Raw genomic sequence first — 25,618 nt, 5'->3', positions numbered from 1 at the left:
GAAATGTGCAAGACTATTTTTTTTTTAACTGTCCTGCACCTCCTTTCTTGCTAGATTTTCTTTCTTTTTAGAAAAACTCAGGGGCTGTGATTGCTAAGCAAGTACTCTTATCACCAAGCTATTCCTCCAGTCCTGAGTTCTTCTAGTTATTGATTGTGAATGTGTGTGCTAGTACTAGGGGTGACACTCAGGACCTCTCACTCTCCTTTAGTTTTTCCACTTAAGGATGGCCCTCTAACAGTTGCACCACTGCTCTACGTCTGTTTGCTAATTATTTTTTATTTATTTTGTTGGTTGGGGGGCTTGAACTCTGGGCCTGGGTGCTGTCCCTCAGCTCTTCAGCTCAAGGCCAGCACTCTACCACTTGAGCCATACAGTGCCACTTCAGGATTTCTGGTGGTTAACTGGAGATGAGTCTCATGAACTTTCCTGCCTGAGCTGCCCTTGAACTGTGTTCCTCAGATCTCAGCCTCCTGAGTAGCTAGGATTACAGGTATAAGCCACCAGCACCCAGCTTCTGCTTATTATTTTTGAATTGTGCCCTGGTGCACACTGGGCACAATCACCTTTAGAGGTCTTTAGGCCTCTCAGTAGTTAAGATAATAGGCATTTGCCACTACAATGTCCAGCTCTTCAAAGTGGGGTGGGGGTGGGGGAACACGGGGCAAAGGGGAGGCAGGGAGGAGTCTCATGAATTCTTTTGTTCTCCCTGCCTGGGATGGCATCAAACTGAAATACCAACAGTTTTAGCCTCTCAAGTAGCTAGAATGACAAAGTGAGCCACCAGTGTCCAGCTCTTTTCTTTCCTTCCTTCCTAGAAGTTACCTCATTAAACAGCTCATTTCACTATAACTAAGATGTTGTTACCAAGGCAAAAAGCTCAACTGAAATATATCAAGGTACTTATGGCATGCAAATTGCAAATGAGGGGGGTGGGCAGCCCTATCATGCTCCTTGAGGCTACTAGTTTCTGGTTCATCTATTCCCTTAATAATACATCCAGAGTGGGGGGGAGGGGGGAGGCTGGGAAGGGATGTGAAGGATAAACACAGGAGGAGGCTGCAATGCTTGGTAAGAAATGTACTCATTATCCTGCCCATGTAATTGTAACTCCTCTGTACAGTATGTTCACAAATAAAATAAAATTAAATTAAAAAAAAATACATCCAGAGGAACTAAGCATGTAGAGACCCTGTGAAACACCTACCTCCTGTTCCCTCCCAACTCTCATGGAAACCAAGGCAAGAATGGAACAGCTGCTACTTAGAAGGCTGAGATCTGAGCATCAGTTCAGAGCCAGGCCTGGTAGGAAAGTGTGAGATTTTTTTTATCTCCAAAGTGGAGCTGTGGTTCAAATGGTAGGGAGCAAACTTTGAGAAAAAAGCTCAAGGACAGTATCCTGGCCCTGAATATAGACAGGCCCAGACCCAGTATTCTCCCAAACCCAGCTCCCCCCACACACAAAAGAGATGATAGTGAAAAGAAACAGCAGCAGTGGAGAAGCCTAAAAGCAGCTAATGGCTGCCCTAAAGGATGCTTAGGGAGGCAGGAGCTTCAAATATCCTCTGCCAGGAGGGGTGCAGGCGAGGCTTGCAAAGAAAGCTTTGCCCTTCCCTACCTGATTCCGTGAATGTGGACAGCTGTACCCAGAGCTCCCAGGCAGGAGAAAAAAGGATTCCCCTTGTTTAACCTAGTTTAACCTACTGAGATTCCACAAGTGAAGCAGCCACACACGCACATTGATTCTTTTTTTCTTTTTTTTTTGGTCGGTTGTGGGGCTTGAACTTTGGGCCTGGGCCTGTCCCTCAGCTCTTCAGCTCAAGGCTAGCGCTCTACCACTTGAGCCACAGTGTCACTTCTGGTTTCTGGTGGTTAATTGGAGATAAGAGACTCACAGACTTTCTTGCCTGGGCTGGCTTTGAACCGCGATCCTCAGATCTCTGCCTCCTGAGTAGCTAGGATTACAAGTGTGAGCCACCAGTGCCCGGCATGCATATGGATTCTTATGAACATTTTAGTGCCATGCCAAAGGCATTGAGAAAAGACTGATGGCCTGGGGGTCAGTGGCGCATGCATGTAATCCTAGCTACTCAAGAGGCTGATATCTGAGGACCACAGTTCAAAGCCAGCCCAGGCAGAAAAGTTTGTGAGACTTACCTCCCATTAACTACCCAAAAGCTGGAAATGGCACTGTGGCTCAAAGTGGTAGAGGACTAACATTCAGCACTAAAGCTCAGGGACAACACCCAGGCCCTGAGTTCAAGACCCAGAACTGGCACAAAAAAAAAAAATGATAAAATGATACAATGATAAAAAGAAACATGGAAAAAAAAGTGGGACCTCAGAAACAATGCAACAGAAGACGCCAGAATTTTCAGTGAGTGAGATTCAGAGCTGTGGAAGGCACTGTAGTCATGAAACAAGAATACATTAAAAAATTATATTGAATGCCAAAAGTCAGTTCTAGAAGATTAAAAGTTTGGCAGCAGAAGTAAAAATGGAAGGAAGTAAAAATAGAAGGAATCTCCTCCAAAGAACAAAAGTGGAAAAGGTTAAATGACAGAACCAACAGGGAAGTTCTACATTTGTCCACAAGAGAGAACAGAGGAAACAGGAAGAAGACAAAGATGACTGAAGAATGTACATACATAAAGATGCTGGGAAAACTGGATATCCATATGCAGAAAGGAGAAATGACCCTTGTCATAAAAACAACCACAAACTAGACACATGGGATTACATCAAGTGAAAAAGGAATTAAATTTCACAGGCTGAATGGGTAGGGATAAGGGAGGAAATACCTTGAAGCCCTATCTGTGAAGGGGCTAATACCAAAAATACACGAGAAACTCACCTCCATAGAAAGCAAGCCCAAGACAGTCAGATTAAAAACTAGTCAAGGGACCTGAATAGACAAACAGGAGCATGCTTATAATCCCAGCACTTGGGAGTCTGACGCGGGACCACTAGGTTGAGTAAGCCTGGGCTACTGAGTCAGACCTTGCCTCAGCAAACAAATAAAACTTATTGTGAGATATCACTTCCATCTGTCAGAACAGCTATTGTCAAAAAGACAAAAGGGAACAGAGATGGAAAAGATGAAAAGGGAGGGAAGCCTTGCACACTGCGGGAGGGATATAAACTAACACCATCATTGTGGAGATTCCTCAAAAAAACTAAAAGGAGAATTTCCAAAGGATCCACCAATCCCACTTTGGGATAGTTATCTGGAAGGAACACATGAAATCAGTATGTCAGGGGGATGTTTCTGTTCCTCTGTGCATTGTGACACTGTTCATAGCAGGCAAGTTACAAAAAAATCAGTTTCAGTGTTCAGCAGTGGATAAATGGGCACACACATACACACAGAGGACTATTACTCAGTCTTTAAAAACAGGTTCTGTCATTAGGAAAAAAAAAAACACAGATGGAACTGGAGAATAATAGCATGCTAAATGAAATAAAGCTAGACCCAGGAAGACATGCTTCATGATGTCATTTATTTTGCTATCTAAAATAATTGAATTTAGAAGTAGAGCATAGAATGGAGGTTACCAGTAGGTGGGAGTTGAGGGAAATCAGAGATGGGGAGATGGGTTTGTATGTGTGTGTGTTGGGGGGGGAGGGGCGGACATGACCCACAAGGGCTGAAAAGTAGCAGCCATGGTGAACGTTTTCTTTTGTGTGTGTGTGTGATCTACTGCATAATTTAGCAAATATAGTTAATAATATATTGGATAATTAAAAAATAGCTTGGTAGAGCTGGGTGTGGTGGCATATACCTGTAATCCTAGCACTTGAGATCAAGAGTTCAAAGCTAGCCTGGGTTAGATACCAAGACCTTGTTTCAAAACAAACAAACAAGTCCACTGGGCTTTATGACAGGGTCGTAAGAGTAATGGGAGAAATGGAGTAGACAATGAGACTAAGACAGTGAATACAAACCACTCATTCAAGAAAAGATTAGCTGCAGAAGGAAGGAGGCACAGGCCCAGAACAGAAGGGTAGGGACCACGGAGAGGATAGGAAAGATGTAAGAGGAAAAAGCTAAAAATACCAGAAGAGAAATGGAATAGACTAGGTTTTGGAGAAAGTAGAAGGGGTCAGAGCCCTGGCCTTGCAGAATCATTTCCTATAAGTAGGGGAGGGGCATAGAGACAACAGGTCATTCATTCCATGGTTCTGTGCTCTTCTTTTTCAAAGAGAAATGGATGTTTTCCTTTTCTCATTTGATACTATCTCTGACTAAGGTGAACATATAACTTTAAAACCATATGTTAAGTTTGATGTTTTCTAAGTAAGATCCAAGCAGTCGGCAGGGATTGTTTACAAACCTGTGTTGGCTTTGTTTGAATCTGGACGCTCATTCTGAAGACACAGGGCTGCTGCCTCTGAAGACACAGGGCTGCTGCCATTACAGGGTAATCAAATAGACCAGACACCACCTAGGCAGAAAGAAACCTACCATCGTTCAATGTGTAGAGATGAGAACGTCCGGGAAGCTGCTTCTCGAGTTAGTAATTTGAACCCACACTGTGTGTCCCTGATTCCTTTGACACAAAGGAACCACACCAGAAAGTGGAACCCGTACATGAGAAGGGTACGGAAATAAGAACGCTGAAACAAAGACAAAACAGAAATGACTTTTCCATTTCCTGTCAGGAGACTCTAGACTCTGAAAGCTTCACCTGCTGTAGACAGGGCATTTACTCGTTCATCCACCCACCTATGTGACTCGTGGACACCAATGTTCCCACTGGCTTCACAGGCAAAGGGCAAGGTCAATGTTGAGGAGTTACTGAACCCAAAGGGATTGAGTCACGCAGAGACCATGCATGCTTCAGCCTAGTGGGAGGAAATATGTGTCCTTGCTATGAGCAAGGACATGTCAGTCAGCTACAGATATTATGCCTCTTTGTCCAGCACATGTTTCTGTTTCACAAAGGGACAGTTTCCAGCATGAACTAGCAAAAGGAAAACCTAAGATGTGAACCTGGAATCTGATACCTAACTTGTTAGAAGGCAGAAGAGGGGTAGTAAATATAACAAAAGTTACAACCTGGAAAAACCCAGGCTCTCTAACCAGATATAAGCAAATACACTGCAAAGACCCAGTGCTTTAACACTTAGGATATTAAAGTGGGTTTTTAATTCGTCTGAGAAGTCACTGCTGTTACTAGTGCTTACTATTGGTAATATCATGAAATAATAACCCATTGTTCATTAAACATTACCGGCTTGAAATACATTATTAATTATATTGTAGACTTTCATCATGAAAGCTTTCAAAAAAGAAGCTGGGCATGGTGGTACCTGCATGTACTTCCAGTTAACTGTAGAGGCAGAGGCAGGAGGATGGTGACTTTGAGACTGACCAGGACAAAGCAAATGTGCTCTGACCTCAATAACTAACTACTCTAAAACAGAATTTAAAACAAATGGGATGGAGGCGGGGGTAGAAAGTGGCTCAAATGGTAGCGTATTAGCCTAGAGACCCTAGAGTCAGCCTCCAGTACCACGCACACACAGGCACACACACATACACACAAACAAAAACATACACTCTCTTAAAATGTTCTGTAATTAAGGTAATGGCCTCAAGGAATGCTGCATTATTTATGTGTATAAACAGCCTACTGAGGGGCTATGCAGAAATCTGGTATCTCCCACTACAAAATAGGGCCCCTTTCTCCCTTTGTCTTTGTTTTTTATTTCTTGTGCTTGTAGTGGGGCTTGAACTCAGGGTCTGGGTATTGTCTGTTAGTCTTTTCTCTGAAGGCTGGCATTCTACCACTTGAGCCATACCTCCACTTCTAGTTTTTTGATGATTAATTGGAGATGAGAGTCTTGTGCATTTGCTGGCTTTGAACCATGATCCTTAGATCTCAGCTTCCTGAGTAGCTGGACTACAGGTGAAAGTCACCCGCACCTACCAGTCCTTTGCTTTTCATAGGGCTTACCACATGACTTGCCTATCAGCATGGAACACAAGCAGTAACACCACAGAACATGGGAGAAATGCTGCAGGCTGAGCAAAGGCCTGGCTCCATTATTAATGAGCAGGTGACCTTTTGAGTTACTTCCAGGCTCCTTTTGCTCAACTACTGGAAGGAACAATAGTGCCACCCTACAATTGTAGTCAGGATGAAATGAGGTGGTGTTGCAGGTATCAGCCACGGGCAATAGAATCTCAGCAGTGGTTTCATAAAGGAGGCTGAGGGAGGGCTTTCTGCACTCTTACTTTTTTTGGGGGGGGAGTGGTCGGTCGTGGGGCTTGAACTCTGGGCCTGGGTGCTGTCCCTCAGCTCTTCAGCTCAAGGCTAGAGCTCTACCACTTGAGCTACAGTGTAACTTCTGGTTTTCTGGTGGGTAATTAGAAATGAGTCTCATGGACTTTCCTGCCCGGGCTGGTGATCCTCAGAGCTCAGCCTCCTGAGTAGCTAGGATTACAGGCGTGAGCCACCAGAACCTGGCTTAACTAAAGCTTTGCTTGTGTGACAGCGCAGGAGGGGAGGAAAGCACAGATAAAGAAATGACCTAATACTCCCCACTTATCATCTAGTACCATTAATTACACTGTGCTGTACGTGTGCCTTTCCTCTCTGGGCAGAAAGGGCTGAAACCTTGTCATAAATTACTTTGGAAATCCCACAAATGGCTTTCTCAGGGCAAAATGCTTCCCAGAAGTCCTAAGGACCTAGTAAACCTTAACCTCCAAAAAAGCACTTATTGCATAGGGAAGAACAAAAAGAAATTAAAAGATAGAGAAATAAAAAGAAAATAGTATCTGTAAACCATTCTTTCTTTCTTTGTTTTTTTGCCAATCTTGAGTCTTGAAGTCAGAGCCCGGGTGCTATTCCAGAGACTTTTCGTGCTCAAGGCTAGTGTTCTACCACTTGAGCCACTGTGCCACTTACGGCTTTTTCTGAGTAGTTTATTGTAAATAAGAGCCACATGGACTTTCCTGCCTGGGCTGGTTTCAAACTGTGATCCTCAGATCTTAGCCTTCTGTGTAGCTAGGATTACAGGCATGAGCCACTGCTACCTGGCTGCTGCAAACTATTCTTCTTGCATGCTTTTCAGTATGATTTGAGGGTGTTTATTTGTTAGCAAGTGAAAATATTGAAAGTGCTTTTGCTTAGATGTTAATAAACTTACTATGTTTTGTTTTAGAATAATAGTTACTTGTACTAACATACGTAAAAATGTAACAATTTAGGTAAAACACAAACAAGAAGATGCTACTTCAATTTTTAAAAACTCCACAAAATACCTAAAAATCTAAGAGGCATTTAAGATAGACTAACTTTGCTAAAGGAAGCTAACAAAGTCATAGAGTAAGCATTATGTTAACTTCTGAAACATATTTAAAATCATGAAGGAAAAAGCCACTCACTGATTCAGTGTGAACAAAGCTATCTCCAGTTTATAGAATGTAAACAAAGAATTCAGGTGACATGGAAAGCTGACTGATAATTTAATTTTCTTAAAAACTAAAAACTGGGTACTGGCAGCTCACACTTTTAATTCCAGCCACTCAGGAGACTGAGACTTGCAGGATCCAGGTTCAAAGCCAAACAACGGAAGAAATGCCCACCAGAGCCCATTTCAAATTAACTAGGAAAAAAAAGGCAGAATGGAGGGATGGCTCAAATGGTAGTCACAGCTGTGAGCAAGAAAGTTGAGCAAGCTAGTAGCTTATGTCTGTAACCCTCCCCCGCCCCCCCAGAATAGTCCTTAATGACTGGCTACCAGTAAAAGGAGGTAAAGAATATTTAGACCAATGTCTCATGTAAATATTATTTCTAATAAAAATTCAGTTTTCAGAATTGATGGAAGTTCCACAGTTTTTATTATCATCAGTTTTATTGCTTGTTTATTCCATGTGGGGGATAGAGCTATTTTTCCTATTATTAGAATTTAGCATTTTAGTTTCTAGGTTTTTTTTTGGGGGGTGGGGTGGGTGCAGGTGTTGGAGTTTGAAGTTTGGCTTTGTCTCTTGCTAAGCTTTTTTTTTTTTTTTGTCGGTCGTGGGGCTTGAACTCTGGGCCTGGGCGCTGTCCTTGCACTCTTCAGCTCAAAGTGAGCGCTCTACTGCTTGAGCCACAGTGTAACTTCCGGTTTTCTAGTGGTTTATTGGAGATATGAGTCTCACAGACTTTCCTGCCCAGGCTAGCTTTGAACCGTGATCCTCAGATCTCAGCCTCCTGAGTAGCTAGGATTACAGATGTGAGCCACTGGTGCCTGGCTTGCTAAGCTTTATTAGTCAAGGATGGAGCTCTAGAGTCAGTTTCACTCTGGCTTTTTGCTGGTTAGTTGGAGATACAAGTTTCTCTGATTTGTCTGCCCAGGCTGGCTTCAAACCATGATCGTCAGATCTCAGCCTCCTGAGTAGCTAGGATTATAGGATGGACCACTGGCATCAGATTTTCTAGTGTTTTATAATTATAGATAATGTGCTGAATATCTTGCACATAAACTTTTTTTTCTCTATCCCTTGTGTATCAATAAACAGATGAGGCTGAATAAGCTAGAAAATCTTTTTATTTTTAATTTCTAGGGAGTGTGACATTCCCTATGGCAAATAGATTAGCTGTTTTCTAAAACCAATATGAATTTATAAGGCAGACAGAACACTAGACTAGGATGTTAGAATAATTTTTAAGAAGTGGAGAGTCTAGGTTTCCACACTATACATAATCCTTAAGAAAACGTGAGACACTGCCACCAGTATATCTTGAAAAAAAAGTCAGAATCTCCTTCTATGATACTTGAGAATCATTGGGGGGGGGGGGAAGTACACTCTTTTATTCCAATGGTTTTCAAAGTTTGATGAGTGCAAAAGTGATCTGAAAACTTCAAACTGCAGATCCTAGGTTGCATCCTAGAGTCTGATTCAGTGTGACTGGACTGACCTATTAGATCAGCATTAGGAAATTCTTCCTTCCCAAACAGGTACTTGCTAATTGAGACCTGTAACCCTAGCTACTCAGGAGGTTGAGGTCTGGTGATCACAGTTCCAAGCCCGTCCCAGCCCAGGCAGCAAAGTCCATGAGACTTACCTTCCATTAACCAGCAAAAACTGGAAGTGAAGCTGGGGCTCAACTGGTAGAGTACCAGCTTGGAGCAAAAATGCTGAGAGAGCGCTGAGGCCCAGAGTACAGGCACACACACAAAAACCCTTCCCAGGTAATTGTGGCCACACATTGAACAATACTTCTTATTCTTCAATCCATATGTTAGTCTAATGGACACAGCAGTAGAATGTAATAGATACTTTCTGGGTTTGCTGAATGAGACCTGCATTTTAGTGTGATAAGTACGATTAAGATGTAAAACAATAGCAGAGAATAATTCTTAATGAGATAGATTCTTTTCCCTTGAAGTTACCCTAGCTTGTCTAGCATAGTCTACAAAAGGAAGACTTTAGAGTCTTCAGTGATTTATTTGTATCTTTCTAAAAGGCAATCAGGGATTCATTAAATTTTACAGAAAAGTGTTTTTCTAAGGAAAACAAAATATGTAAACTTTGAATGTAGCTCAAAATACAGTCCATGTATCCTTTAGCCAAAAAGCTTGGAACCAGAAATGCTTCAGTTTGGATGTTTTTCAGATTTTGAAATATTCTGCATATGTATAAGAGATAATTTTGGGGATGGGATCCAAGTCCAAATACAAAATTTATTTAGGTTTCATATGCATCTTATTCATATCAACTGAAGGTAATTTATATAATGTTTTTAATAATTACATGCATGAAACAAAGTTTCACGATGTGGAATTTTCTACCCATGGCAATGCCAAATTGTCAAAGTTTCAGATTTCAGATTTTGGGATTAGTAATGCTCAAACGCAGATCACATAATTTTGCCAATAGGAGAAACACAAAAGGCAAATCAAGTGTTCAACAATACATCATTAGGAAAAGTTTGCCTGATAGTATAAATGAATGGAAATGATAAAAAAAAAAATCTCTGAAGAACTGCTTACATCCTAAGGCAAAATGAAATCTACACCTTTCCTATACTCTTCTAAAACAAAAAAAAATTAACTTTGAAATCTTTCAAGGAAGGTTAAAGGAGGCTGAAGAAGATCTCATTTTAAAGACCCCACAGCCTCTCCTCTCCCTTGTCAAGTGTAAATGTGGAGAGAGAGAAAGGCTGAAGACCCATAGCAGCTAGAGAAGTCTCACCTGAGCAACTGACTCTTTTTCCAGATGAGCTCGAGATCCACAGGCAATGGCCATGCGATCCTAAGAAAAAAAGCAATGAAATAGCTTTTTAATATTAAGCATCATTTATTTTTTAATATAATTGTCTCATGCTTAGACATATTACAAAAAATCTTTTTAGAGGGCTTATTTAGGACTTTAAACTACCTATAGTGTTAAGAAGCCTAATTATATATACTAAGTCACTGAATTTAACCTCAGTAGGACCAAGTTTATGGACAATGTTAAGTACTTTCAAGTCTCTGCCTCTATTTTTTCTTTTTCTACAGTCCTGGGGCTTGAACTCAGGGCCTGGACACTGTTCCTGAGCTTCTTTTTGCTCAAGGCTAGCATTCTACCACTTGAACCACAGTGCTACTTCCGTCTTTTTCTGTGTATGTGCTACAGAGGAATGGAACCCAGGGCTTCATGCATGCTAGGCAAGCACTCTACCTCTAAGCCACATTCCCAGCCTTTACCTAACTTACATAACTGTAACTCCTTTGTGTATCACCTTTATAACAACATTTTAAAATACATAAATAAAACTACTATAAAGTTTCAGTAATCAAAACCAAGGTAAGCTGAAGGCTGGTGACTCACACCTATAATCCTAGCTGCTCAGGAGGATGAGATCTTTAGATTTTGGTCCAAAGCCAGCCTGGCAGGACAGTGGTAAGACTCTCATCTCCAATTAACTACCAAAAAAGCCTGAAGTGGAGCTGTGGCTCAAGTGATAGAGCACTAGCCTTAAGCAAAACAGGTCAAGGAGAGCACCCAGTCCCTGAGTTCAAGCCCCAGGACAAGTACAAAACAAAAACAAAAACAAAAACAAAAAACTAAGGTAGTGGGACATAGCAGCCATGTTCCAGAATGGAAAAGCGAAAAACACATAGCAAAATCCCCCATAAATACTTACAATATAACAAAGAGGACATTTTCTTATTTTATTTTATTTATGTCAGTGCTAGGCCTTGAACTCAAGAGGCTGGGTGCTGTCCTTTAGTGTTTTTGCTCATGGCTGGCACTCTACCTACCATGAGAACCATAATACCACTTTCAGCTTTATGGTGGTTAATTGGGAGAATCAGTCTCACAGACTAATCTAGTTCGTGCTGGCTTTGAACTGTGGTCCTCAGATCCCCGCCTCCTCAGTAGCTAAGGCTACAGGTATAAACCACTGCATCTAGCTAAGATGACATTTTGATTCAGTGGGAGAAAGCTGAACTTACAAATGGCTTGGGGCACCTTGTAATCCACAATGCAAATGAAATTGGTCTGGAGCTTTTAGTGAATACCAGGACATGATCCAGATACAGGAACCATTTAAGTAAATGTTAGAAATTGTTTCGTAAATGATCCAAAAGAAAGGAACAAGTATGCAACACAGAAGACAAGACAGAGCAAAGCTGGGCAGCTGTATGCCCAGTACTCAGGAGGCTCAGGCGGAGGAGTTCAAGTTCATGGCCAACCTGGGCTATGCACTGACTTCCAGGCCAGCTGACTTGAGGGACAATATTGACAACTGATATTACAGATAAAAGATTAACTTCTAAAATGCAGAGAGGGCTTCTAGATACTGTTCTAAAAAGTACCCAATGATTCAATTTAGAAAGACCAATTCTCTGAACCTGGAGTTCATAAAAGAGGAAATGAAAACAACTCAACAGCTCCGCAATTAAATTTACACCAACAGCAATGCAAACAAACCCTATCAGTGTCTCCACACTGCCTGCCTGCACTTTCTCTATGGAAAACACTTATCAGAGTTATACATACAGCTGTCTCAACCAGTTTCCTAACAAATACAAATGCTTGCATATGGATAAAGTGACTTTCATTCAAGGTTAATATTTTAGAAACTCATATCTGTCTGTCCAAAGGGCCTGGCTAAAAGCTGTGCAAGAAGGAGGAATCAGTACGGTTCAATTTCCAATTACATTGTTCAACCTGAGTTTGAACTTAAGACCCTGGGATTGCTTCTTGGCTTGCTTGCTTGTACAGTTAGTGTTCTACTAGTTGAACCAGGTCTCTTTCCAGCCTTGCTTTTTGCTGGTTATTTTGAAGATGAATTTTAGAGAATTTGTCTGCTTTGGCTAGCCTCAAACCCATCCTCTGAATTTCAGTCTCCTGAGTAGTTAGGATAACAGGCACAAGCCCACAGTGCCTAGGGAATAAACTGTATTTAAAGAAAACCACGCGGGCTGGGAAGGTGGCTTAGTGGTAGAGTGCTTGCCTTGCATGTATAAAGGCCTGGATTTGATTCCTCAGCACCACATAAGCAGAAAAAACCAGAAGTGGTGCTGTGGCTCAAGTCGTAGGGCACTTGCCTTGAGCTAAAGAGCTGAGGGAGCCCAGAGTTCAGGCCCATAACCAACAGAAAAAAAAAAAAAAGAAAAGAAAACCATGCATTACACTTTGCCAGTGAAAAGCAGACAATGTATCATACAATTTTGCATATTTCAGTGTGTTTCCTCTCTCTGCATTTAAAACCACTATAGCTGACATTACTATCCCACTCCACCTGGAATTATTGGGACACAGATTCTACACATCTTTCAAACTAGTAGATATTTCTATCACAGTACTGCATTATCTCAAAAACAGTCTTTTCTCTGGATAATCATCAGATTATTCAACTTCTGAAATTTTCCATGGGCAGCATAAATGATCATAGCCATAGAAAAGTCACCCATGTGGGTCAAATCTAAGTTGATGCCTGTTTTTCACGCATGTGTGTGTGTGTGTGTGTGTGTGTGTGCGTGCGTGTATGTGTGTGTGCGTTGTCTCTTGAACTCAGGGCCCAGGTATTCTCTCTGAGCTTTTTTTACTCAAGGCTAGTACTCTACTACTTAAGCTGAAGTACTACTTTCAGCTTTATTTATTTATTTTGGTAGTTAATTACAAATAAGAGACTCAAGGATATTTTCTGCCTAAGCTGGCTTCTACCCACCATCCTCTGGAGCAGCTAGGATTTCAGGTATGAGCCACTGGTGCTCAGCTCTGCTGTCTGTTCTTCCATGAGAGGAAAGACAAAGCTGTTCACTTAATTTTTTAAATTTTATTTTGTTCTTTTTTTTTTTTTTTTGGTCGGTCGTGGGGCTTGAACTCTGGGCTTGGGCGCTGTCCCTCGGCTCTTCAGCTCAAGGCGAGCGCTCTACCACTTGAGCTACAGTGCCACTTCCTTTATTTTGTTCTTCTGAAACAGGAGCTTGCTTTGTAATCCAGGCTGACCTAAACTCAGCCTCTACCACTCAAGTGCTGAGATTACAGACTTGTTGTACACCGGTCTATCTTTGTGCATTTTTAAGGGTTTAAAATACAAAGAAAAAGAAGCAAACTGCAACAGAGAATATATGAGATTCAAAAGTCTGAAATACTATTCTCTGATTGTTCTCTGTTACGTTGCTGTTCTCTGTTGAAAGTTCTGAGCTAGGTTTGCTGGCGTAAGCTTGCTGTGTCAGGGCAGCTCCAGTGCTGAACCGTATCTTCCATGGCTCAGTGACTGTACAGGGACAGACCCTGGAATGCTTTGTTATGGACAGTCTACCTCTCTATTTTGAATAAGATTTCCCTTTTATTCTTCCATGTTAAATATGCACAAAGACCCCTACAAGATGATCTGTAAAATATGATTTTACAAGTCAAGGGGTCTCTTCCTGTCTTCTCAGGAAGCTGAGAACTGTGGATTGAGGTTTGAAGCCAGCCTGGGCAGAAAAGTCTGTGATATTCTTATATCCAATTAACTACCAGAAAACCAGAAGTGGCGCTGTGGCTCAAAGTGGTAGAGTGCTAGCCTTAAGCGGAAAAAGCTCAGGGACAGCACCCAGGCCCTGATTTCAAGCCACATGACCAACCAAAACCAAAACCAAAACCAAAACCAAAACAATTATCTAACAGAAGGAATTGTAGGTAATTTTTTTTTTTTTTTGGTGTGTGTGTATGTGTGTATGTTAAATTTAGGGCTGCTTGCTCAGCTCACATATTACCACCTGCATCATGCCTCCCTCCATTCCAGCATTTTGCTCGTTAATGGGGGATGGAATCTCTTGAACATTTTTACCCCAGCTAGCTTTGGCCCTCAACCATCCAGGTCTAACCCTCCTGAGTAGCCAGGATTACAAGCATGAAACACTGGCACCTGGTCTGTAAGTGACTTTTCTAAGTTGATCATTCAAGAATAATTGGATCAGAAGATGTAACTTGGTTAGTGTACGAGGAAAGAGAGGAAAGAAATAGTAGTATTTTGTGTGTATGTGTGACAATAAAAAAAATGAAATCAGAGAAGAAAAGACATTAGAAGTCACTGAAAATTTGGAGTACTGTACTGGAAAGTTAGTTAAAATAATATTGAGAGGAACTGAACTACTGCCATCTAGTGAGTCAGATATGTAAATGCAAACAGGAATCAAAGTTAATTATTTTCGGAACTATTCCAGTGACTGTTTCTAGGGCTTAGAGGAATATGTCCCAGGCATATAGTAAAGTTTGTAGTTTAAGTGATTAAGAAGGGGATAACATTGTCCTAAAGACTAGAACCCAAAACCTGATGTTTAGGGCTGGGAAGGTGGCTCAGTGGTAGAGCGCTTGCCTTGCATGCCTGAGGCCCTGGGTTCGATTCCTCAGCACCACATAAGCAAAAAGAAAAAAAGCCGGTAGTTGCGCTGTGGCTCAGGTGGTAGAGCGCTAGCCTTGAGCTGAAGAGCTGAGGGATAGTGCCCAAGCCCAGAGTTCAGGCCCCACGACCGGACCCCCCCACCCCCCTCCAAAAAAACCAAAACCTGATGTTTAATTGGAATAACTAGCCAAACTTCCATTCCTCTAAGCTGCAAAAGCAGCTCAGAGACAGCAAGCACCTAGGCCCTGAGTTCAAACCCAAGGACTGGCAAAAAAAAAAATCACCTGAACCAGTAGAAGAATTCCAATGAATCTTGGGGTACCAATGGTATGGTATATGAAGAATTGGCAGTGTGAATCAGCAATCTATTGTGCCAACCAAACCCACACACATTGATGTTTCAATTTACTGGAAAATTACCAGGGTTAAACATTTTTTTTGAAAGATGCTCTGTATAAAACCTCAGAGAAGGGGCTGGGAAGGTAGCTCAGTGGTAGAGTGCTTGCCTTGCATGCATGAGGCCCTGGGTTCGATTCCTCAGCACCACATAAGAAAAAAGAAAAAAGCCGGAAGTGGCACTGTGGCTCAAGTGGTAGACTGGACCTCCCCCCTCCCCCCCCCCAAAAAAAAACAAAACAAAACTCAGAGAACTACGGGACCACCTAAAATAAAGAGGACACCTGGAAAACCACACTGACTCTGAAGGGTGATGCATGATGAGGCAGCTTCATTGTTTGGTGCTATCCAAGGTACTTTGCAAACTGGGATGTATTTGTTAAAAAGCTCAGGATTTGGTTGATTTCTCTTCTTTCTCTAATAGCCCTAAAAAGGTGGGCATGGCATCTGAATTTTCTTTTTCTCTTCAATCTTGTTATGGCCTAAAGTTGTATTAGTCTTTGGGATTTTAAGTTTCTTTTTTTTCATCTTTAAAAAGATGGAGGTATGTGTGGCATCCAAGGCAAGGGGCACTTAGAAGCCCCATCTTGAGGGCCAGTTCTGCTCCTTCTTTATTTTGGGGTTGGTCATGGGCTTGAACTCTGGGCCTGGGTGCTGTCTCTCAGATCTTCAGCTCAAGGCAAGTGCTCTACCACTTGAACCACAGCACCACTTCTGGTTTTCGGGTGGTTAATTGGAGATAGGAGTCTCGTGGACTTTCCTACTCCGGCTGGCTTTGAACCATGTTCCTCAGATCTCAGCCTCCTGAGTAGCTAGGATTATAGGTATGAGCCACTGGCACCTGGCCTTTGCTCTTTCTTGAGTGGCACTCAAGGTCTTGATTGACCAAGTTCATATTTACCACAGTGACTTGTGTATGTGGGGTATGGTGGAGAGCTCTGATGATAGAACCCAAACCAAAAATCACAAAGACACCTTTCAGGCAGGTGCAGAGGCTCCTGCTTATAATCCTGGGAATTCAGGAGGTTGAGATTTGAGATTGAAAGCCAGCTTAAGTCAGATAAATATAAAAGACTCTTACCTCCAATTAAACTGAAAAAAAAGCCAGAAGTGCAGCTGTGGTGTAAGTAGTAGATAGCAGTTTTAAGTGAAAAAGCTAAGGGAGAGCATGAAGCCCTGAGTTCAAGACTCAGCACCACCACTTCCCACCACCCAACCAAACCCACAAGCAAATGAAAACCCCAAAACATCTTCCAAGATTCTATGATTCAGTTTCACTTCACATTTTCACCTGGAAGTCTCAGGCTACACTTTTTGACAAAAGCTGAGCTTTTAGTTAAAGACTTCACTGAATATGCATAATTTGAATCAAAACTAGCAGAAGTTAAAAACTCAGGAGTCAAGAGAGAAGATATGCCTAGAATATTGTATATCCCACAGTATAGTAACTTAGGAAATCACTACTTTTCTCTGGGTGAACACTGTTAATTTTTACAACAAAAACTCCCTGAATTCTAAACTCCTAGGTGAAGTCTCTGTGAATTTCACTTAGAACACTTGTATTTTTGTTGGTTGTGGGGCTTGAACTCAGGGTCTGGGAACTCTCCCTGAGCTGTCTGCTCAAAGCCAGCACTCTCCCACTTTGAGCCACAGTGCCACTTCCAGTTTTCTGGTGGTTAATTGGAGGTAAGAGTCTCACTGACTTTCCTGCCTGGGCTGGCTCAGATCTTGGCATCCTGAGTAGCTAGGATTACAGGTGTGAGCCACCAGCATCTAGCCATTAGTAGAATTCTGTGTGTGTGTGTGCATGTGCTGGTCCTGGGGCTCGAACTCAGGGCCTGGGCACTGTCCGTGAGCTGTCTTTGCTCAAGGCCAGCACTCTACCACTTGAGCCACAGTCCCATCTCTTTATGTTCTTAACTGAATGTTATTTTTCTGTATTCTTTTTTCTGGGTAAACACTGATAACTTTTATATCAAAAGCCCCCTGAATTTTAACTCTATTTATTTATTTATTTATTTATTTATTTATTTATTTTGTCTTTTCTTTTTTGGTACTGGGGATCGAACCCAGGACGTTGCACTTGCTAGGCAAGCACTTAGCCACTGAGCTACATCCCAGACCCAGCCCCCTGAATTTTAAACTCCTAAGTGAAATCTATGTAAATTTCACCATAGAATTCTGGCATCCCTGACTGAATGTCATTTCACCATATTCTTGTACTCACAGGCCATGGCTGGAGATCATTTAATCCTTTTTCCAACTTCTCAACATCTGGAAACTTTGTGGCCCCATCAGCATCTGCCATAAGGATCTTTTCTCCTCGAGAACTAAACACACCCTGCATTTAGGAAATTTAAGTAAAAGGAAGAAGTGTCATAAAGATATAGTTAAATTCATTGACAGTCTCAGTACTGATTATTGAGTTCAAGCTCTGTGTATTTACAGTTATGTGTCGGACTGGTTTGGAATCTACCTCTGAATGGCTGTGTGACTGTGAGTTGTTTTACCTATCTGAGCTTCATTTTCCTCACCTGTATAATCAAAATGACAGGCCCTAACTCACGAGACATGGCAGGATTATGTGTGACAGTTATGGTGCTGTGGTTCATTTACTCTCCAGATCAAAATAAGCAATCAGGAAATGAAAGCCTGGGTTTACCATGGTTGGCTCTCCTCTATGAAGTCGGCTACTTTTTCCATGTGGGCCGAGACTGCTAGCTACTACTCAAGAAATAATCTTTCCTTCTTCCTTTTTGATGGAACCCTGAAAAATCAGGATTAGGAATGAAAATGTCAGAAAAACAAAAATGTGATCTTGTTATATTGCTCTGGCCCATGAGATGCAAGAAAAGGTATTAGGTAGAGAGTTTCTGGGAGAATTGGGCAAGCTAGTTGACACACACCTTTCCCCTATCCTGTTGGGAATGTGGACACAATGGCTATCACTCCAGCAATAACTGTGTGTGTGAGGAGGAGGAAGTAGAAAGATAAGAACCTGAGCTTCTGATGCCACCATGGAATTGGTGAACACAGTCCTGGACTGCCTACCTCTAGGCTTCTTATGGGGGCAAAATACATGTATAAACCTGTAAGTCATTTAAGGAACTATGACTTGGGTTGGCTTTCAGACATCTTGCCATCTGAACTTTCATTCAGTTTTCTACATGATGGGCCACAGTTGAAAGGAAGCTCTTCGGCTTGGGGCCTCTGAGTGCTTCTGTGTATCTCTCCTGTGTGTACATGTCTGCCTTCCCACCTTTGCATGTGCTTATCTTGCCTATGGAATGGTGCATCAATTCAGGATAGAACTGAGTTCTTGTTACTATGCTTACTAATGCTTCCCACAGGCCACACTGAATGCACAGAAGCATGTCCTGAACAGTAAGAAGAAAAAGCAAAGCCATGCTGGGTGGCTCACACCTGCAATCCTACCTACTCAGGAAGCTGAGATCTGAGGATCACAGTTCAAACCAGCCCAGGCAGGAAAGTCTGTGAGACTCTTATCTCCAATTAACCACCAGAAGTGGAGCTGTGGCTCAAAGTAGAAGAGCGCTAGACTTGAGCAGAAAAAGCTCAAGGATAGCAAAAAAAAAAAAGAAAAAGCACATAACCTCCTTTAGTAACTATACTGGAGACATGTGTCAGTATTAGCATAGCATTAACATTTTAAGACAAACATAAAATATATTTTTCCAGGACTTAGTGCTCATATCTGACTAGCTGCGAACAATACACATATATTACGGACTTCAAAAGAAACAATTGAAAATATCTCTAGACAAGGATTGAGAGTGAAGATTACCATCCTAACAGCACCGCCTTTCCCGCGATTCTTCACCAGGGTTAGCACTCGGACTTTGTCACTTCCATATTTCTGGCAGTATTTGAAAGCTACCTGTCAAAAAATATCACAGTCAGAAGTTAATCTGTTTGGAAAATGGAAGTCACGGATATATTTCTTATCCTGACCTGAATTAGTACATAGAGGAGGTATGTATAGGGGCTGGGAAGGTGGCTCAGTGGTAGAGCGCTTGCCTTGCATGCTCGAGGCCCTGGGTTCGATTCCTCAGCACCACATAAGCAAAAAGAAAAAAGCCAGAAGTGGTGCTGTGGCTCAAGTGGTAGAGTGCTAGCCTTGAGCTGAAGAGCTAAGGGACAGCACCCAGGCCCAGAGTTCAGGCCCCACGACTGGACCCCCCCCCCCAAAAAAAAGGTATGTATACATATGAGTGTATGTAGACAGTAACCTCATGTTACAATGTACCCCCTAAATACAATTACCAGAAAGAACATAAACACATAATGCATACAAACACATCAATGCATAATTAAAAATACATAATTTGTACAAACATAATTAAAATACATAATTAATTTTGTTCAGTGGGTGGTGATAGGACCTCACAGATATAAGTGATGATTCTGTAGTTTCTACCTACAGGCAGGTGTAAAAGCCCATGCATTCACCTTCGAAGTCTGGTCTTTACTGCCATCATCAACGACGAGCACCTCGTATGTGAATGAAGGATCACGTTTCTGCAAGAAACAAGTTGAAACACCATAGTCTGGTGTAATTGCCACCATGACAAAGTCATTTAAAAAAGTAATTTAATGTTGATGTTTATATATGATATATATATATATATATATATTATATATATATATATATATATATAAGTGCACATAAAAATTAGTGTACAAGAACAGAAAGCTAGCCACTGGGTAGAAGAGGGAGCACAATGACTAAAGTAAATCTGCGCATCCTCTCCCTGACCTGCTCTGCACCATAGTGGGGGAAGAGGCCAGGCACCTGCGATGGTAAGGCACAGGTCACAATTCACGAGGAACAGTACAGGAGGTGGAAGGTGGAGACAGATGCCAACTGGGCTGTACCACTGCTTGGCAGCACAACTCTGGCCCCTTGGCTTTTCTGAGCCATTTCTACCCATGTGGTTGATGAGACTCCCTGTAACAGCAGAGTCTGAAACCCTACATGGAACAAGGTTCCATTCACTTCTTTTTTTTTTTTTTAAATTTACATTTTGAAGCCAGGTGCCAATGGCTCAGGCCTGTAATCCAAGCTATATATGAACATATATGTATCTACATGCATATATATAACTATATATGACTATATACAGTTCTTTCTTGAATCAATAATGGTGGCTGAGCTGGGTGCTAGTGGCTCACACCTGTAATCCTAGCTACTCAGGAAGCTGAGATCTGAGGATGATTCAAAGCCAGCCTGGGCAGGAAAGTCTGTGAGAATCTTATCTCCAATTAACTACCAGAAACCGTAAGTGGCACTGTGGCTCAAAACGGTAGAGTGCTAGGCTTAGGGATAGTGCTCAGGCCCCAAGTTCAAGCCCAACAACCAGACAAAAAAGAAAAAAAAAAGGTGACTATGGGAAAAATTTAGATTGGTAGTTAAAATAATTTTCTCTTATAGATTTGTATTTTATTTTTCTCAATTAATTAAATTTTTATTTTAGATTGTAATTTTTTTTTGGTCGGTTGTGGGGCTTGAACTCAGGGCCTGGACACTCTCCTTGAGCCTCTTTGTACTCAAGGCCAGTGCTCTACCACTTGAGCCACAGTACCACTTCTGCTTTTTGAGTGGTTAATTGGAAATAATGTTCTGTCTGGGCTGGCTTGAAACCGTGATCCTCAGATCTCAGCCTCCCAAGGAGCTAGGATTATAGGCGTGAGCCACTGGCACCTGGCTAGATTTTAATTTTGTATCAATCAATCCATACAGACTTAAGGTCTACTTAACATTTAGGAATCTTAAAGAGCCATATGGAATATGAACTCTTAAAAAATATGAAGATGATGCTAAAGCTGGAAACTTTATCAAAAAAAATCTTTTCAAAAAGGTCATAGAAGTAAAGCTAGCCTTGTGCTGTCACACAAACTCTACAGCTTCTTGGTGTGTGCTGGCTACTACGTGCTGGGTCTCCCCACTGATATGGCTGCTGACCTACAGGGCAGCCAGGGGTCAGGGGTCGGCTGGGCCTGCCTCCCACAGGATGTGTGACTGGGGCTCCACAGCTGGGAGTCTGGATTGGTTTGCACCAGAGAAATCACAGGGGAAGAGAAAGCATGGTACCTGTCTCTTCTCCAGGTAGCCCAGGGCTTCATCCATCATCATAGGCACTTTAAGAAAAAAACACATCAAAGATAGCTTTTGAAAATGGATTAGCAGGCCTTAGCACACTCCATTTACATAGGGAAGCAGGTCTCAATAATCTAACGAGTCTTTCTAGAATGCTCCCCCAGGTCTATTCACATCCGGAATGTCTGCTTTGTTAATATCTTGCATATCATAGGTAGGTCTGGGCCAATTGAGCCACTCTTCCAGATGATATTTTCTCCATAACAGTTTAGTTCCATACCTCAGAATGCTGTATCTATCTATTCAGACAAACGTTTCCATTTTGAATGCCAGTTACCAACCAGGCTCTCACCCCAACTCATATCATCAAACACAGTAAAGTCTCATGCTTTAAATTTGCTTTTCTTCCCAAATCACCCTGTATCAAGAAATCAAGGGTGAGTGCTAGTAGTTCATGCCTAGAATCCTAGCTACTCGGAGGCTGAGAGTTGAAGATCTTAGCCCTGGAAGGAAAGCCCAAGAGAATGTTATCTACAAGGAACCAGCAAAAGGCAGAAGAAGAGGTATGGCTCAAGTGCTAGAGCACCAGCGTTGAGTAGAAAAAGTTAAGAGAGCACCCTAGTTCCCATACCAAGACAGACACACATATCAAAAAAAAAAAAAAGAAAGAAAAAAAAGAAATAGTACCTACAGCGTTTTTCTTCATTGTATGAAGGCACAACAACAGAAAGTTGTTTGGTCGGTGGGTCCCAGATACTGGGCAGAGTTTCCTTTTGGCCTTTGGCATTTATGAAGAACTTTTCTTCTTCATGTTGGTGGACTATGGGCATTTTGGTAGCGGTTACAAATGCAACAACTGAAATCTAGAAGCAGACGTGCATGTAAAAAAAATTATGGTATGCTGACCTTTTAAAAATATCTGCCTGTAATAGAACTTTATCATTTACACATTTATTTCTTAGTGGAATATTCATTCTTACTTTTGGGTTCATTAATAATGGTCCAGAGGTGACTCCAAAATTAGCCAGTTCCCTCCTGAGTCCCTTTCATGACCTGATGATTGTCCAATTCTCCTTTGTTCCATTAGGTGGATGCTAATGCTTCAGGATACCTCAGCCTCTTTCCTGTCCTTTCCCAGGCTTCTGGCCTTTGACTGTCCCCCCCCCCCCCCCGCCCCCATGATGGGAAGACTATATTTTATACTTATCTCAAATTTGAACCCATAAATGTTCTGGTGTAAAGTATAAAACTTGTAATCTGACTGGAGGTGTGGATCAAGTAAGTAGAATGCCAGCCATAAGCAAAATGAGCCAAAGAAGTCAATGGACTGAATTCAAGCCCCAGAACCAGCAAAGAACCAAATCAAAGCAAACCTTGTGCAATTTCCTTTCTATCTGTACTTGGGGGCTCTGGAGATAAACCATTCATTATAATATTGTTCTTGTTGATACGCTGTCTGCTTTGAAAATAGCCGTTCTGTAAATTTTAGGAATTTTACCAGTTGAATATGGATGGTTATTATAACTTTCCAGACTTCTGAATACTGCATTGCCTAGGGGCAGTGGCCATACTAGCAGCTAAGGTCCTACTGCACTTCTGGTGTCTGTACTATGGTGCCTGAATTCCATTTCCCACTAATAGCAACTGGTGCTCCTAAAAGGATGGCTGATTCAGGTTTGAGGCAAGAAACCTACAACAGCAGAACAGCATCAAACCAGAAAGCACATCTACTAGCAATGATCACAGCTGTGCCAAAAGAAAAAAATAGTCAGCTTCAAGGTATTTCTGCTGGCCTAGGATAGAGGGCTTCAGTATGAAAAAGAATTACATACTAGATTAAACCAGTGCAAACATTTAAACCATGAATTGTAATAATAACACTGGTCACTTTTTAGCCATAAGCTGGTGGCTCAGGTCGGCAAATCCCAGCTACTGAGGAGGCTGAGATTTGAGGATTGTGATTTGAAGCCAGTCTGGGCAGCAAGTCCATAAAAGCTATGGCTCAAGTGTAGAGTTCCAACCTTGAATGAGAAAACTAAGGAGTCACCCAGGCCCTGAGTTCAAGCCCCAGTATTGGCACAAATACAAAAACAAAACAGGTCACTTTTATTATTTTTTTTAGGAGAACAACTTCGTTCTTTTAAAAACTGGACTTTTATATATAAAAAGTATTTCAAGGTAACCAGATAGTTGAGGCTGAGATTCTTTCATTATAAAGTTTTAGAAAATAAAGTGAAGAATGAATGATACGAGGAAAGAATTCCACTTTGCAACTCTTACTTTATAGGTAAGGGCCATGAGTGACTGCTAAAAATCACTGAATCATTAAAATCATTGCTTGATGACAAATGTCTTAGCGGGCAGGGCAGGATGGCAACAATGAAGCCACTCACTCCACACCAGATACAGCTATCTGTCATTCGCCTCAGACACAAGAGGAAGGAGTCAACATCCTTCACATGTTGTCATTCATTAAAAACGCAAACACACGTTTAATTAAATCTCCAGTTCTCACCAAGCAGGTTACAGGAAGTCTGTGGCACAGAGGAAGATGTACTTAAAGGCCTCAAGGCACAAGGATTCCAGACTCTAAGAAATCCTACAGACATGACCAGAGGAAATAAGGGGACTTCCCTACCCTCCTCAAGCACCGACTTGTTTTTGTTTTATTTTTTAGGTTAGAGAACTAGCCTTAAGCAAAAAAAAAAAAAAAAAAAAAAAAGAAAACCAGAGACAGCCCCCAGGCCCTGAGTTCAAGTCCCAGGCCTGGCACAAAACCACCACAAACCAAAAAGACATGGGGGACAACTGAGGGCATTTCAACTGATAGGGTGTATGAACTTACAGAAGTGTGGCTATACTTAAGAAAATCTGCACTTGGGATGACCTTGATCAAGATGCATTATATACATAAATGGCAACTCCTTTGTACAACTACTTAAAAAAAGATCCTGCACTTTATGGCAGATTTCAAAGTGTTTGTGTATCTTTGTGTGTATGTGTGTGTGCATGAGCACGCTTGTGCTGGGGCTTAAACTCAGGGCCTAGATGTTGTTTCTTAGCTTTTCTGCAAGGCTGGTGCTCTACCACTTGATTCTTATCACCACTTCTGGCTTTCTACTGATTAATTGAAGGTAAGAGTCTCATGGATTCTTTTGCTTGGGCTGAATTTGAAACTCAATTCTCAGATCTCAGTCTCCTAAGTAGCCAGGATCACAGGCATAACACTAGTGATAAATAAATACTAGTGATTTACAGCTAATGTTTTCTTGTTTTTATTTTTTTCTTTAAAAATAATCCAACTAGCTACTCGGGAGGCTGAGATCTGAGGATCGCAGTTCAAAGTCTGCCCAGGCAAGAAAGTCCATGAGACTCTTATCTCCAATTAAACAACCAGAAAGACAGAAGTGGAGCTGTGGCTCAAAGTGGTAGAGCACTAGCCTTGAGTAAAAATAAAAATAAAAAAAGCTTAGGGACAGTGCACAGGCCCTGAGTTTAAGACCCACCACCATCAATAAAAATTCATAAAGGAAATAAATAGGATGGGAAAAAGTATGAACAACAGGTGACTAGGAAATAAGTTTTATTATTTTAAAATATATTTCTCCAACCTGCATCCTAGCCAGTAAAGTAAAACTAACAGCATCACTTAATGTCATTTTATGCTGTTCCAAAGATCCAAAGGTGAGTATGATTCCCACCTGTAGTGCACAGTCAATGACCTTACTGAAAAGCCAGGAGAATCACATTCTTCTGTCAGAACAACCTGTGAATTTGGGGCACAGACTCAAAGCAAGGCAGTCTCAATTTGGGGCTGTTTCAAACTCTGTCCCACCCCCCCAAAAAAAAAAAACACCCTGAAAGAAGACACACCAGGAAGAAAAAGGCCTCCTCTCTCACCCCACAAACCAACGGAGCCGCCAGGGGCATCACCTTGCCCCAGCTGCCTCTGTCCCCCAGCCGTCCCTTTCTAAGCCCTCGGGGGAGCGGGCCCACGCGTGCCCGGGAGGCTGCGGTCTGCTCGCTCACCCACAGGCGCCTGGCAAGGTGCAGGGGCAGAGAACTCAACCTGGTGTTTCACCCCCTGCACCCGCACCCGCCGCGATCAGCCAGCAGTGACAAGGCTCTGTCTGTGAGTCAGAGCCAGGAGGGTGTCTGGCGTTGGGACGCAGCCGGGGGCCGGTCTTGCACACCCTGCATCCATCCGCGGATCGCTCCCCGCGGCGTGCCCGAGCGCGGGCGCTGGGGGGACAGAGGAGGAGGACCGGTCCAGGCT

At 42.1% G+C, this 25,618-nt stretch overlaps 1 protein-coding gene across 1 annotated transcript in view; it reads right to left on the bottom strand.

The window, feature by feature from the left end:
* Alg5 (ALG5 dolichyl-phosphate beta-glucosyltransferase) overlaps positions 1-25,618 on the bottom strand; it is a 29,966-nt gene that overhangs the window by 3,968 nt on the left and 380 nt on the right. The window contains exons 2-8 of the mRNA XM_070002946.1: positions 22,034-22,205; positions 21,337-21,383; positions 19,695-19,763; positions 19,030-19,122; positions 17,452-17,565; positions 10,193-10,252; positions 4,466-4,617 (exon numbers count right to left, since the gene is read on the bottom strand). Coding sequence (XP_069859047.1) covers positions 4,466-4,617; positions 10,193-10,252; positions 17,452-17,565; positions 19,030-19,122; positions 19,695-19,763; positions 21,337-21,383; positions 22,034-22,205 — 707 coding nt within the window. The remainder of the gene's footprint in view (positions 1-4,465; positions 4,618-10,192; positions 10,253-17,451; positions 17,566-19,029; positions 19,123-19,694; positions 19,764-21,336; positions 21,384-22,033; positions 22,206-25,618) is intronic.

Source organism: Dipodomys merriami, unplaced genomic scaffold (genome assembly GCF_024711535.1).
Source record: "Dipodomys merriami isolate MVZ:Mamm:240054 unplaced genomic scaffold, mDipMer1.0.p SCAF_6, whole genome shotgun sequence".
Taxonomy (NCBI): Eukaryota; Metazoa; Chordata; class Mammalia; order Rodentia; family Heteromyidae; genus Dipodomys; species Dipodomys merriami.
The sequence above is the reverse complement of the archived record's forward strand: the minus strand, read 5'-3'. Positions and strand labels throughout refer to the sequence as shown.